This window comes from Petromyzon marinus, chromosome 36 (assembly GCF_048934315.1).
Source record: "Petromyzon marinus isolate PM22_M1 ecotype Great Lakes invasive population chromosome 36, UKy_Petmar_22M1.pri1.0, whole genome shotgun sequence".
NCBI lineage: Eukaryota > Metazoa > Chordata > Hyperoartia > Petromyzontiformes > Petromyzontidae > Petromyzon > Petromyzon marinus.
The window spans coordinates 11,111,535-11,125,889 of NC_133702.1; the positions used below are offsets into that span (position 1 = coordinate 11,111,535).

The 14,355-nt window shown below is 54.5% G+C and overlaps 1 protein-coding gene across 1 annotated transcript; it reads right to left on the bottom strand.

The window, feature by feature from the left end:
* Window positions 1-1,118: 1,118 nt before the first annotated feature.
* Window positions 1,119-12,691, bottom strand: LOC116949278 (troponin C, slow skeletal and cardiac muscles-like). Its single transcript, XM_032966400.2, has 6 exons — window positions 12,570-12,691; window positions 12,434-12,464; window positions 10,029-10,175; window positions 5,699-5,813; window positions 4,904-5,040; window positions 1,119-1,765 (listed from the first exon to the last, which is right to left on the bottom strand). The coding sequence occupies exons 1-6, from the start codon at window positions 12,672-12,674 to the stop codon at window positions 1,734-1,736; spliced, it is 567 nt and encodes a 188-aa protein (XP_032822291.1). The 5' UTR covers window positions 12,675-12,691; the 3' UTR covers window positions 1,119-1,733.
* Window positions 12,692-14,355: the final 1,664 nt, after the last annotated feature.

A 14,355-nucleotide genomic window follows, 5' to 3' on the forward strand; every position in this document is an offset into this window, starting at 1 on the left:
CATCATCAATGGTGTAGTAACTACATTATCAGTGGCGTAGTGACTACATTTCAGTGACAGTAACTACATTATCAGTGGTGTAGTAACTACATTATCAGTGACATAGTAACTACATTATCAGTGGTGTAGTAACTCCATTATCAGTGGTGTGGTAACTACATTATCAGTGACATAGTAACTACATTATCAGTGGTGTAGTAACTCCATTATCAGTGGCGTAGTAACTACATTATCAGTGACATAGTAACTACATTATCAGTGGTGTAGTAACTCCATTATCAGTGGTGTAGTAACTACATTATCAGTGACATAGTAACTACATTATCAGTGGTGTAGTAACTCCATTATCAGTGGCGTAGTAACTACATTATCAGTGGCGTAGTAACTACATTATCAGTGGCGTAGTAACTACATTATCAGTAGTGTAGGGACTACATTATCAGTGGCGTAGTGACTACATTATAAGAGGCATAGTAACTACAATATCAGTGGCGATGCAACTACATTATCAGTGGCGTAGTAACTACATTATCAGTGGCATAGTAACTACATTATCAGTGACGATGTAACTACATTTTAGTGGCGTAGTGACTACATTATCAGTGGCGTAGTAACTACATTATCAGTGACATAGTGACTACATTATCAGTGGTGTAGTAACTACATTATCAGTGGTGTAGTAACTACATTATCAGTGGCGTAGTGACTTCACTATTATTGGTGTAGTGACTACATTATCAGTGGCGATGCAACTACATTATCAGTGACATAGTGACTTCATTATGAGTGGTGTAGCGACTACAATATCAGTTGCGTAGTACCTACATTATCAGTGGCATAGCAGCTACATTGTCAGCTCAAGGGGTACTCAATATGTCAGGTGGGGCCCCAATTTTGTTGAAAACAAATCTCATGGTGGTTGTCAAAGGAGGCCTCAACACGTAGCTTTGGCCACGGGGTGGGGGTAGGTGGCTGGCATCCCCTGCCTACCCCCACGCTTAACACGCCACAGCTCCTTGAGTCGTCTCACCGTGAGCTGGCGATCGCTTGGTGGTGGGGGCGGTGGGGAAGGGATCAACCGAGTGGTGCGTCATCAACAACAAAAAAACAATACCATGTTTTATGAAACAACATGAACATTTATTCCTCTGTGTAGTAGACAAAGGGCACATTTACATTTAAACGTCGCTAAGCACAGCAGCTCCGAACACGCGGAGCGAGCGAAGCTTCACGAGGTCACCCACCGCCCAGTTTGACCCGAGAAGACATCGCCACCGACCCGGCGCGGCAGGGGTCCACGGTCGATTTCAACTCTCAACCACGTGGCCTTGTGAAGACGTCGAAACAGGGCAGTGACCACGGGAGCGCGTTTGCTGATTGCGCTCTTGGCTACGAGACCGCAGATTTCTCACGGGGACCTCGCGGAAGTCGGGGGGGGGGGGGTGCGGGGGGGCGGGCGCCGAGGGGGAGGGGGTTGGGGGATCGCGCGCAGGACGCCAAAGGGGGTTGGTGGTGCTCTGAGAGTAGCGACACGGCACCTGGGATCTTTGACTGCACCAGGTGACCAGAGAAAGACAGGGAGGGTCTGGGTCAGCTGTCCAGCTCTCTGGGCGGGTGGTGGTGGTATTGGCTCTCGCCTGCCGCAGCTGCCCCTCCTGCTGCAGGGCAGCGCGGACGAGGTGACGGTGTTGTCCAGACGCGGCAGAGCGCGAGGTCCCCAGGCTCCGCGAAGCTCACTCCACCTCCTTCATGAACTCGATGAACTCTGAAAGCAGCGGTAGCAGCAGCAGCAGCGCGGTGAGAGGAGGATTCCTTCACAATTCTGGTGCTGTCACCTGATGGTTATTGTAATTACCGGCGAAACATCATGGTCCTTGAATTGTAAATGCTGTAGTGGGTTTACTCTGCAAAACACAACCGCTGTGTGCTGAACTGGTAATGAATCAGCCACCTTTTGTTTAAGTGACGAACCTTACAAATTGGCTGCGTCGGGTGGGGGCGGGTTTAACGACACATTTATATTTATGCGATCTAACCTAACAAAACCCCTTCATTATGGATAATATTGGTCGCAACAGCCCTACTGCTGCTATTACTACTACTGGGTGCTAAACTGGGAAGTGGATGCGTGCGTCGCGGCTTGCTTGAGGAGTTTGTTGTTTGGGTTCATCCCCGTGGATAGGAGCCGGGAATGGAGCCGGGAATAGAGCCGGGAATGGAGCCGGGAATTAAGCTGGGGATAGAGCTGGGAATGGAGCCGGGAATGGAGCCGGAAATGGAGCCGGAAATGGAGCCAGGTTGAAACTTGGATTGGAGCCGGGTTGGAGCCGAGATTGGAGCTGGGTTGGACTCGGGAATGGATCCGGGAATGGAGCCGGGAATAAAGCCAAGAATGGAGCCGGGTTGGAGCTGGGTTGGAGTCGGGAATGGACCCGGGAATGGAGCCGGGAATGGAGTTGGGAATGGAGCTGGGAATGGGGCTGGGAATGGAGCTGGGAATGGAGTTCGGAATGGAGCTGGGAATGGAGCTGGGGATGGAGTTGCAAATGGAGCTGGGAATGGAGCTGGGGATGGAGTTGCAAATGGAGCTGGGAATGGAGCTGAACATGGAGCCGGGAATGGAGCCGGGAATGGAGTTGGGAATGGAACTGGGAATGGAGCCGGGAATGGAGCCGGGAATGGAGTTGGGAATGGAGTTGGGAATGGAGCTGGGAATGGAGCCGGGAATGGAGTTGGGAATGGAGCTGAAAATGGAGTTGGGAATGGAGCCGGAATTGGAGCCGGGTTGGAGCCGGGATAAGAGCTGGGAATGGAGCCAGGATTGGAGCCGGGATTGGAGCCGGGTTGGGGCTGGGTTGGAGCCGAGAATGGAGCTGAGAATGGGGCTGGGATTGGAGACGGGATTGGAGCCGGGTTGGAGCCCGGGATTAAAGCTGGGAATGGAGCTGGGAATGGAGCCGGGAATGGAGCTGGGAATGGAGTTGGGAATGGAGCTGGGAATGGAGCCAGGATTTTAGCCAGGATTGGAGCCGGGATTGGAGCCGGGTTGGAGTCGGGACTAGAGCTGGGAATGGAGCTGGGAATGGAACCGGGAATCGAGCCAGAATTGGAGCTGGGATTGGAGCCGGGATTGGAGCTGGGAATGGAGCCAGGAATGGAGCTGGGAATGGAACTGGAAATGGAGCCGGGATTGGAGCCAGGTTGTAGTCAGGTTGGAATTGGGATTAGAGCTGGGAATGGAGCTGGGAATGGAGCCGGGAATGGAGCCGGGAATGGAACTGGGAATGGAGGCGCGAATGGAGCTGGCTTGGAGCTAGGAATGGACCCGGGATTGGGGCCAGGAATTGAGTTTGGAATGGAGCTGGCTTGGAGCCGGGAATGCAGCCCCGATTGGAGCCAGGATTAGAACCAGGAATGGAGCTGGGAATGGAGCCAGAGTTGGAGCCGGGTTGGAGCCGGGAATGGAGCACGGGATTGGAGCCGGGTTGGAGCTGGGTTGGAGCCGGCAATGGAGCCGGGATTGGAACCGAGATTGGAGCTGGGATTGGAGCCAGGTTGAATTCGGGATTGGAGCCGGGAATGGGGCCAGGATTGGAGCCAGGTTGAAGCCGGGATTGGAGCCAGGAATGGGGCCAGGATTGGAGCCAGGTTGAAGCCGGGATTGGAGCCGGGAATGGGGCCAGGATTGGAGCCGGAACTGCTGGAGAATGCCAGTCAGTCTCATCCCGCCCGTTACCATGGTCATCACCACTGTTTAACCACGAGAGACCCGCTGAGTCTTACGCCTCCTAGTTTAGTTTTTTTCAGGAAATCCCTTCCAACTGTTTGCAGCAGAGGGGGGTGGGGGTTGGGGGCGGTGGGGGTTCGACTTCCACGATCTTCAAGTGAATTGTGAGGTTGATCAACTTGTCCATGACGCCGGCACGTGATGGCCTCTTCCTCAAAATGTACCTCATTGGATCTTGATGAAGTCCACCACCGTAAAGCAGACGGAGTGTCGTGGTGTATATTTTAGGCTGAACGGGCGCCGTAATGTTAACTGGGGGGGGGGGGGGGGGGCGGCCTTCATGCCTCCAAATCCCTGAGCCTCTGCAAATGAGAGGCGGTTTGCTCTGCCCACAGGGCCATGGCACTGCCCTTCTTTAAGAGGCGTTCTCGAGCACAGAGAGTTTTTGGTCTCAGCCTTGGCCACCAATGGCTTACATAAAAACCCACAACATCAACAACAACCGCCATTCACTAATAAGTGGTGGTGACGTTACCATGGCGCTTTCTGCCATCCTAGGTGCACTTTGAGGCCACGTGAAGCGTCTAAGTTGCGCTGGCAGGAGGTCATGGAACAGACCCAGATGCTTTGGATTGGCTGACCAATATGACTGGCCGATGCACCAACTGTGCTCCCCCCACTGTGCCAACTCTCTGCGTTTTAGGCGCCCGGCGGTGCTTCGCTCGTTGTTGTGGGCGTCGCTCCTCTGCCCTCCTCCGTTGTTGCTGCCTCCAAACTCCCCTGCAGCGTCTTTCACTAATCCTCATCCACAGAGGCCGATCTTGACACTGCTGGCACCGGTCATCGGCAAGTCAACTCAGCTCCACAATCTCCTGTAGTACATCGGCTCCCATATCTACCAAAGCTACAGACTTCCTGAACGAAACTCTCAATTCGTTTCTCCGGCATTGTGAGGTCATGGCCATATCTTGGCGAGGGGTCGAGACGGCTATAAGGGATCCCCACGTGAGATTCAGCCCCTGACTGTTGAGCGCACCGGGGGACGAGCGGGGGGGGGGGGGGGGGGGTTGAGAGGGGGTCAGGTGGGGTGTTCACTGTTTAAGAGGCACGGTTCTGTACGCAAAGTGGAGGGTGTCAGTGCACGGTGCGAGGTGGCCTCCTCCTGCAGCCAGCTACCGTCGTAGTCGATCCGCCCATCCTTGTTCTTGTCTCCATCGTTCATGAGCGCCTGCACGTCCTCCTCGCCCACCTTCTCCCCCGTCTGCTCCAGCATCCCCTTGAGCTCCTCCAGGTCAATGTACCCGTCCGAGTTCCTGCGGGGTCGCGAGCCAGGGTCACGGTTCACGCCTTCATACGCGAGGGTGAGCGTGAGACCCAGTCTCGGTGCAAGAATTCCTTCCGTGTGGAATGATTTATATAGTTATCACAGTCGTCATCATCACGGTTACGGTCCTAATCATCATCACCACAAAGGCCAACATACCGAGCACCAGCGCACTTACCCACGTTATTACCATAACCAACCATCACAACAGCCACCACCACAACCACCACCATAAATACCACGAACGCCAAAACCATGATCACCATAACTACTACCACCACCACAAACACGATCACCACCATAACCACGATCACCACCACAACCACGATCACCACAATCACCATCACCACAATCACGATCACCACAACCACGATCACTACCACCAAAACCACGATCGCCACCACCACAATCACGATCACCATCACCACAATCACGATCACCATCACCACAATCACGATCACCACCACCACAACCACGATCGCCACCACAACCACGGTCGCTCCCACCACCGCCACAACCACGATCGCCTCCACCGCAACGATCACAATCACCACCGCCACAACCACGATCACCACCACCACCACAACCACGATCGCCACTACCGCCGCAGCCGCCGCGTGCGTGCGTGCCGCTGCTGTGCCCATCACCTGTCGAACATGCGGAAGAGGTCGCTGAGCTCTTCCTCGGACTTTCCCTTCCCCTCCTCCTTCATGCACCTCACCATCATCTCCAGGAACTCCTCAAAGCCGATGGTGCCCGTGCCTGGGAGCACGCGGGGCGCACGCCCGATCTCAGTGTGCGGGGGTGCACGCGTGCGTGTGCGTGTGTGTTTGTGTACACGCGTGCACCTGTGTTTGTGTGTACGAGTGTGTGTCTGTGTGTGTGAGTGTGTGTGTCTATGTTTGCGTGTACGTGTGTGTGCGTACGTGTGTGTCTGTATTTGTGTGTGTGTTAGAAACATTTAGGCTAGCCTGCCTACGATCCATCCTGGGTTTAACCAGGCTGGATTGTGTGAGGAGCTCACAAATCCTTGAAAGATCTGGGCAAGGTCCCATCGGTGAGCTCCTCCGGCAGGCAAGGCTGCGTTGGCTGGGTCATGTAGCCCGCATGCCCAGCCACCGAATGCCGAAACAGCTTTTGTTCGGCCGGATCGAGGGGGCTAAACGGGCGCGGCACGGGCTAGAGAAGAGATGGAGTGATGTGGTACAGAAGGACGTGAAGCTGAGTGGACTTGCCGATGACTTGTACCAGCGGTGTCAAGATCGGCCTCTGTGGAGGAGGCTCGTGAAGGACGCTATTGGGCAGTTGGAGGATATCGCCCTCCAACAACAATGGAGGACGAAGGAGCGACACTCACAACAACGAGCGGAGCGCCGGGTGGCTAAAGCACAGCAGGTTGGCACAGTAGGGGACACAGGTGGTGCATCAGCCAGTCATCTCAGTCGACCCGTGGCACCTGGGTCTGCCCCGTGACCTCCTGCCAGCGGGAGTTCGACACTTCACGTGGCCTCAAGGTGCACATGGCCTGGCACAAGCGTCGTGGTGACGTCACCGCCACTTAGTGGAGAATGGCGTTTGTTGTTGTTGTTGTGTGTGTGTTTGGTCCAGCAAAACAACCCCCTACCTCCTCGTTGGTGCCGGATGGTAACGCTGTGGTGAGCAGTACCATGGAGGGAGGGCCAATTTCGATTTGTCATTCCCCACATGGGGTTCGTCGCCACCACAGCGGCCACAGGGAGCTCTGGGCGGGTGCGAGGGGCTGGTAAACCCCCCACCTTCAACTAATTACCACTTAACCACGAAAATAATATCCAACTAAGATTGTGCCAGAGGCCCCGGGGGGACAGGAGTCTTTGACGTATCCTGGCCAAACCCTATTTGCTGGAGCCTGGAGATTGAATCCTTACCCTTGGGGTTCCTCCAGAAAAAGAAAAAAGCCACTGCGGGTGGCCACGTGGAATGTTCGAATGCTCACTGCGGAGGAGAGGCTGCCACTCCTCTGCCGGGAGCTGCACCGGTACCGCCTGGATCTCTGTGGCATTCAGGAGGTCCGGTGGGCCGGCTCTGGCTCCTGCCACCATGAGGGGTGGACAGTCCTCTACTCGCGGCAAGAGACTGCCAAACAACAGGGAGTGGCTCTTCTTCTGAACAAAATAATGAAGGGGGGTGGGAGTGTGGCAGTGAGGTGTGGGAAGCTGTAAGCCCCAGGCAATGTTGGGCTGACCTTCCCATCAACCAGAGATGAGGAGTGGTGGTCATGGATACTTATGCCTCCACCGAAGATGAACATCAGTGGAGGGATGCAGGCAAGGCTGATGAGTCAGATGCCTTCTATGTCCTCCTGTCACAGGTGTTTGCTAAGTGGCCCCTTAGGATAGAGTCATTTAGTTTGGTGACTTCAATGCCCGAGTTGGTCATGATGCTGGCACCTGGTCTGGAGTGATTGGAAGACATGGGCCAAATCAGCTCAATAATAATGGTCAGAGGCTGCTAGACTTTTGTGGATCCCATGGGCTTGTAATTACTAACACGCTGTTCTGGCATCGGTGCATCTACACAACACCATGGATGCACACCGGGTCCAAGCAAGAACATCTGCTGGACTATATAGTTACGGAACAGCGGGTGTGGGCCCATTTCCTTGACACTAGAACCTAACGTGGAGCTTATCTGCCCTCTGACCATCGATTTGTCATCTATAAGATGTGCCTGCCATTTTTCCACTCCGGTGGTTGGTGTACCACCCAGGAACCCATTCAATCCACAGTGGCCTGGTCTCAGCTAGCTGATGAAATTTATAAGCGAGAATTTCATCATCGCTTGCAGCTGGGGTTGACATCGTCCCCTACTCCTGATGCCGAGGGGAAATGGGCGAGGTTTAAGACTGTGGCTCATGCAGATGCAATGGCTTTGTTGGCTACACGGTCCAAACCTCCCCAGAGACCCTGGCTGACAGAGAAGGTGTTCATGCTGGCTGAGAAAAAGCGACATGCTCACTCTCAGCTTCCACAGCATCCCACATCAGAGAATGAAGAGGCTTACTGCAGCCTTCGCTCGGAGGTTCGGAGAGCCGTGAGGTTGCTGAGGAGATGGAATCTGCCTCAGTGGCCCGCGATCACAAATCACTATTTGATGCCATCAAAACAGGTAACTTGCAACGCCACACCTATCACTATCATGAGGGGAAAGAACGGTGATCCAATCTCCGACCCCCAGGAACAAGTTTGCAGATTTTTTTGCATTTCTGTAAGGTTTTGGGGGAGGGGAAATCCCTCAGCCTGGAAAACACCATAGAGAAAAGTGGGGATGACCTGCTGAGGCTGCCGTGCCTCAAATATTGGAAGAAGTAGTCACCCCCTGTGAGTGGCTGTTTTATGTGCCATCTGTTGAGGAAGTACTGAAGGTAATCGAGAGTCTGAGACCAGGCAGAGATGATCTCCCAAGCGAAATGCTGATGGGGGGTGGCGTTTTTTCACAGACTACCCTACATGACATATTAACATTCTGGACCACTGGACAGGTTCTGCAGGATTGCAAGGATGCCCCGGTAGTCGCCCTCTTTAAGAAGGGGGACCGCACAGATTCTCAAAACTACAGGGGCATTTTACTCCTCAGTGTGCTGGGAAAGGTCCTGGCAAGGATTATATTCAACATTGCCTTGCCAGGTACACTGAGGAGAAGCTTGCAGAGCCCCAATGTGGTTTCAGGAAAGGGTGGTCCTGCACAGACGCCATATTTTCTGTCCGTCTGCTACAGCGAAGGTGTAGGGAATTGCAACAAGACCTACATCTCTGCTTTATTGACCTGGCCACGGCCAATAATACCATCAGTTGACCTGATCTCCGGGTTGTTATTCGTGCTTTCGGAGTCCCTGGCTCTCTGCTCACAATCATTAAGGACCTTCATGATGGTGAGCGGGCCCGGATAAAACTACATGGCCGGGAGTCAGAGCCATTCCCTATTCACCTTGGGATCTATTTTGACCACGTATATGGTGAAGCCTTCGATGGCTGTACCCGAGGATTTTCAATCTGGTACCGATACAATGGGAGGCTGATCGATGCCCGGGTGTGGTCAAGGTATGGCTCCTTATTGGTCAACCATGTTATATATGTCGATAATCTGGTAATTGCTGCTCACTCAAAGGAGGAAATAGAAGCCATGCTGCTGAACCTGGAGCGTACCACGAAGAGGTGGGGCCTTACCATCAGCCCCACCAAAACTAAGCACATGGCTGGGTATTTGATACCATCAGACACTCCACCCCCACAATTCCCAATTGGTGATGGGGCAGTACTGGAGAGAGTGGAGAGTTTCCCCTACCTGGGCAATAATGTAGTCACTACACCACTGATAATGTAGTTACTACGCCACTGATAATGTAGTTACTACGCCACTGATAATGTAGTTACAACGCCACTGATAATGTAGTTACTACGCCACTGATAATTTAGTTACTACTCCACTGATAATGTAGTTACTACTCCACTGATAATGTAGTCACTACACCACTGATAATGTAGTTACTACACCACTGATAATGTAGTCACTATGTCACTGATAATGTAGTCACCACTGCGTCACTGATTATGTAGTCACTACGTCACTGATAATGTAGTCACTACGTCACTGATAATGTAGTCACTGCGTCACTGATAATGTAGTCACCACTGCGTCACTGATTATGTAGTCACTACGTCACTGATAATGTAGTCACTACGTCACTGATAATGTAGTCACTGCGTCACTGATTATGTAGTCACTGCGTCACTGATAATGTAGTCACCACTGCGTCACTGATTATGTAGTCACTACACCACTGATAATGTAGTCACTACGTCACTGATAATGTAGTCACTACGTCACTGATAGTGTAGTTACTACACCACTGATAATGTAGTCACTACGTCACTGATTATGTAGTCACTACGTCACTGATTATGTAGTCACTATGTCGTCACTTGCCACAGCTCTCACCGTTTTCGTCGAACTCGTCGATCATGGCGGCGAGCTCCTCGGGCGAGGGGCTCTGTCCCAGCATGCGCATCACGCTCTCCAGCTCGCGGCAGCTCAGGCGGCCGTCCTCGCTCTCCTGCACCACCATCTCGAAGGCGGCCTTGAACTCTGCCTCGCACCACACGACGACCCCATCATCAGCAGCATCACCGACGATAAGATCCCTACGCCCCCCCCCCCACCACGGATAGCTGCAATAGCTGCTGTAAGCGCCTGTGAAGGCCGGCACGGCACACGAGGTGATGCGTGGCCAACACCACGCCAGGCCGCCTTTGTCTCCCCAGTGAAGATGCTTACACACCGCACCAGGTACTCATTTGAGGCTGAGTCGACCTAGGGGAGGCCCAGGACCGGTTTCATATAATCGTCATTGGTGTCGGCCGTGATCTGGAGTCGAACTCTGTTCGTCGGATTTATAGCGCAGTGCTTCACTGCGGCTCCCGAACAGCATCACCTAAACCATCACCACCATCCATCATCATCATCATCCATCATCACCATCATCACCATCATCATCCACCATCATCATAATCACCACCATTTTCAGCATCATGATCAACATCATCACCATCACCACCATCCATCATCCATCATCATCACTATCATCATCATCATCTACCACCATCATAATCACCATCATCATAATCACCACCATTATCATCATCATCAGCAGCATCGTATCCACTTGCTCCCATCCACTTCTGTGTTGCAGGAGTCGCCGCTGAATCAGCTACAAGTTCGTTTACAGATCGGGAATGCGGGCAAGGTCATGCGTCCTTGGCGAAGCACCTTCCGGCTTGCTGCACGGGGAGAGCTTCACGTTCACCCTTCATCGCTTGTTGTTGTTGTTGAATTAAATGCATTCAGGCAGGGGGAGTTTTTTTTTTTCTAAGCGAAGCTTCGGGCGCATTTGTTCAACGAGGCGAGCACTCAAGGACCAAGGTATGGGAGTCTCATTTTGTACGAGTGGACCTGGGGTGTCATTATTCTGACTGGAAGATGGCAGTGATTGTAACTTCTGCTGCTGAAGTATCCCAATTGAACCGTTTGCGGTTTCATCTTCAAGTATGCCACATTTGGACCCTGACGCGGGCACGCATTGGCCTCCTCTCGCGAAATAACGTCACGGGCTCTTCAACATTCAGCGTGAAGCAGCAGGCGACGCGGACCACCACCAGCAGCAGTTAGTAGTCGTGGTGGTATTCGTAGTGTGAGTATTACTGTCACTACTTCGGTTATTCCACGCCGAAGTAATCATCGGGGCTGCGGGCTGGAGTCGAACCGTGAACCGAGCCACCGCGGGGACAGGGCGACCCTCAGCGTCGCTCGACAATCCGGTGGCTACGGAGAATCAATCCCCTCCGTGCATGACAAATCGGGGGAGGAGGGGGTGTGGGTGGGGGGGCCACTTTAACGCGCGCGTGCACGGCGCAGGCGCTCGCCGCCATCCGCGCCTCTAAACTCCGCGGTTGCTTCGCGCCCCACTCAGCATCGCCTCCTGGCGGAACAACGAGACGCGAGTGGCGTTAATTCCGGCACGCGGTGGGGCCTGGGCGGGGAAGGGACGAGCGAGCGGGAGTCCCACCAGGCCGCCTTTGTTTCCCCAGCGCACAGCCTTGCAGCCGCGTGTGCCGCCGCTCGTGCCAGGCAGCGTGAACTCGGAAAGAGAGAGCGCGGATGAAACGACGCGTGGTGCCTTCCTCTCTCATCTTCCCATCCCTCTCATCATCCCAATCTGCCCCCATCCTCTCCTCATCCCTCCCATCCTACCCCATCCTATCATCATCCCTCTCATCATCCCTCTCATCCTCCCATCCTACCCCATCCTATCATCATCCCTCTCATCCTCCCTCTCATCCTCCCATCCGACCCCATCCTCTCATCATCCCTCTCATCATCCCTCTCATTCTCCCATCCGATCCCATCCTCTCATAATCCCACTCAATCCCAGCTGGCGGAGAGCGCCACTCTGCGCCCCCCACCCCGCATCGACTTCAGGGCCCGAGCTTCCATCGGCTCGCGATGCCCGCCCAGGTCCGGCTCGGGTGAGGCTCGAGTGAAGTTAGAGTGACAACTCAGGTGAAGTTAAAGTTAGCGTCAGGCGAGGCTTTAGGTGAATTTTCAGGCAAGGTTCAGGTGTGGCTCAGGTGAAGTTAAAGTGAGGCTCAAGGTGAATTTCAGGCGAGGTTGAGGTGTGGCTCAGGTGAAGTTAAAGTGAGGCTCAAGGTGAATTTCAGGCGAGGTTCAGGTGTGGCTCAGGTGAAGTTAAAGTAAGGCTCAAGGTGAATTTCAGGTGAGGTTCAGGTGAGTCGCGGGTGCGAGCGAGCGAGCACGCCTCGGGGTTCCGTGGCGGCACCGCTCCCTACCGTTGCGTTGCTCCTCGGTCAGCTGCTCCTCCTGCAAGGACAAAGACAAAGAGGCGAGAGTCAGCGCGCTGGCGCCGCCACGACGGGTCCAGGTGAGAGAGGTGAGGGGGCACAGAGCGGGCGCCACGGCACGTACCACCTCCATGGCTGCGGGCGACCAGGGCAGCAGTGGAGATACGCGGCTCGGCGCTGCTTTTAAGAGGGGACCCTCGCGGCCCGCTGTAGCGAGCCCCACGCACATAGTTTGACCATATTAGAGAGAGGTGCCCACCGCCCCCAACGCGCCCACTCCCCCCTCCCCATCATCACCCCCTCCATCCCCGTTGTCCGATGCCCGGGCACAAGGACCCATAAACAATGCCGAGAGGAGGCTATGAATAACCACGAGAGCTCCGCGCACAATCACGGCGACGGCGCGCCACGAGGCCCCCACGGGGAGGGGGGCGGGGGACTCCACTCCGTGCGACGGACGGGCGAAATGTCGCGGCTGACTTTTGAGAGAGGTCGACGCGAGTGCGCACGCGCGCCGGCGCGCGGTTGACCTCAGTTTAACCTTTAGCGAGGGCCGAGCGGCGAATGGATGCCACTGCGAACGTCGCCTTTCGCACGCGGAGAAGGGAGTGATCGATCGGCGGCGGTGTTCCGTTTGTTCCGTGTCCCAGGTGGGTGATTGAGCCAACGGGGAGGGTTGGCAGTATCCTGGTGGATCGGAGAATGCTCGAAGCGGGCAGCGGCCCTGCTATGCTGTTCGTCGTTCGAGGTATCGACTCGCAGGGCGGTTCAGACTGGAGACCCGTGCGAGTAGTCTCGCATAGGCACTCACAAGGGAGCGATCGAATCGGGAAGTGGTGTTACGATGCGATCCACGGCGCTAAAAAATTGTTGGCCCCTTTAGCCGCTCGGCTAAAGGGGTCACAGAGGCCAATGCCTCTCTCCTCTGTGATCTGTGCGTGACGCTCCCAATCCAATCAGGGATCGAGCAGGTGCAGCGAGGCCTCGGGCATGTGTGTGAAGAAAGCTCATGGTCACATCTCTTCATGGCTCAACGATACAAACATGGTCTCTAACGGGGGCATGGGAGAGGGGGGGGCGGTTCGGGGGTCCCGCACTCTCTCCAACCTCTCTCCGCCCTCTCCCCCCGGTGCTGCTTTGGCAGAGCGAGAGAGTCGCGACCTTGAGGCGCACGGCGCCACGTGGACACGCGCGGTGCCACCTGTCAGGAGCTGCAACTTGCCGCGTCCTCCGTGTTCGCTGCGAATCGGGAGCAGCGCGTCCGTCACCCCCCCCCCACCCCCCGCCCGGGGTCGATGACGTTCCGTTCGTTGTTTACGTCATCCGATACGCGCGTGGCCACCGAGAGGTGGCCCGCGGGAATGATGGATGCAATATTCTATCGATGTCCCAGGAGGAACACAATGCTGAACTCTGACACAAATATGCCCGAGTCTGTTGCTCATAAATAGAATCCGAAAATCCACGTGCCGTTTTAGAATTTGTATCCCGATAAATTCGCGGTAACATTGAATTTATTTCTTTCAATAGGCCAGGCTCGACCGAATGTTCTACCTTAATCTAAGTCACTGACACCTCTATGAGCCCCATCATAAGGGAACCGAGTAACTGCCTTCCCCTGGAATGTGACACTCAAGCCAGCATAAATCCGTTCGACGTTACGAATCTCATTATTTGCCATGATACCCCCGAGCACCACGGCACTGCCTTGATCAGTGCCATCCCGTGTGTCGGCGCACAGACTCACAGAGGCCGTGCCTGAGCACCGCGTAGATGGAACAGGGGCACCGGTTGTTTTCGTGTCGTTTTCACCGTCTCGTTTGTATCGATTCCCGTTTTTTTGTGTTACCTATCCTGCCATCTACAATTCCGCTCACCCCAATTCGCCCAAATTACAGAGTAACGTACAG

Coding starts and splice junctions, on each gene's coding strand:
- LOC116949278 (XM_032966400.2), bottom strand. CDS start 12,674: ATGTGCGTGGGGCTCGCTACAGCGGGCCGCGAGGGTCCCCTCTTAAAA. Junction 5,814..10,028: donor CGACGAGTTCGACGAAAACG/GTGAGAGCTGTG, acceptor GCGTGCTCCCAG/GCACGGGCACCATCGGCTTT. Junction 5,041..5,698: donor CTCTTCCGCATGTTCGACAG/GTGATGGGCACA, acceptor GCGACCCCGCAG/GAACTCGGACGGGTACATTG.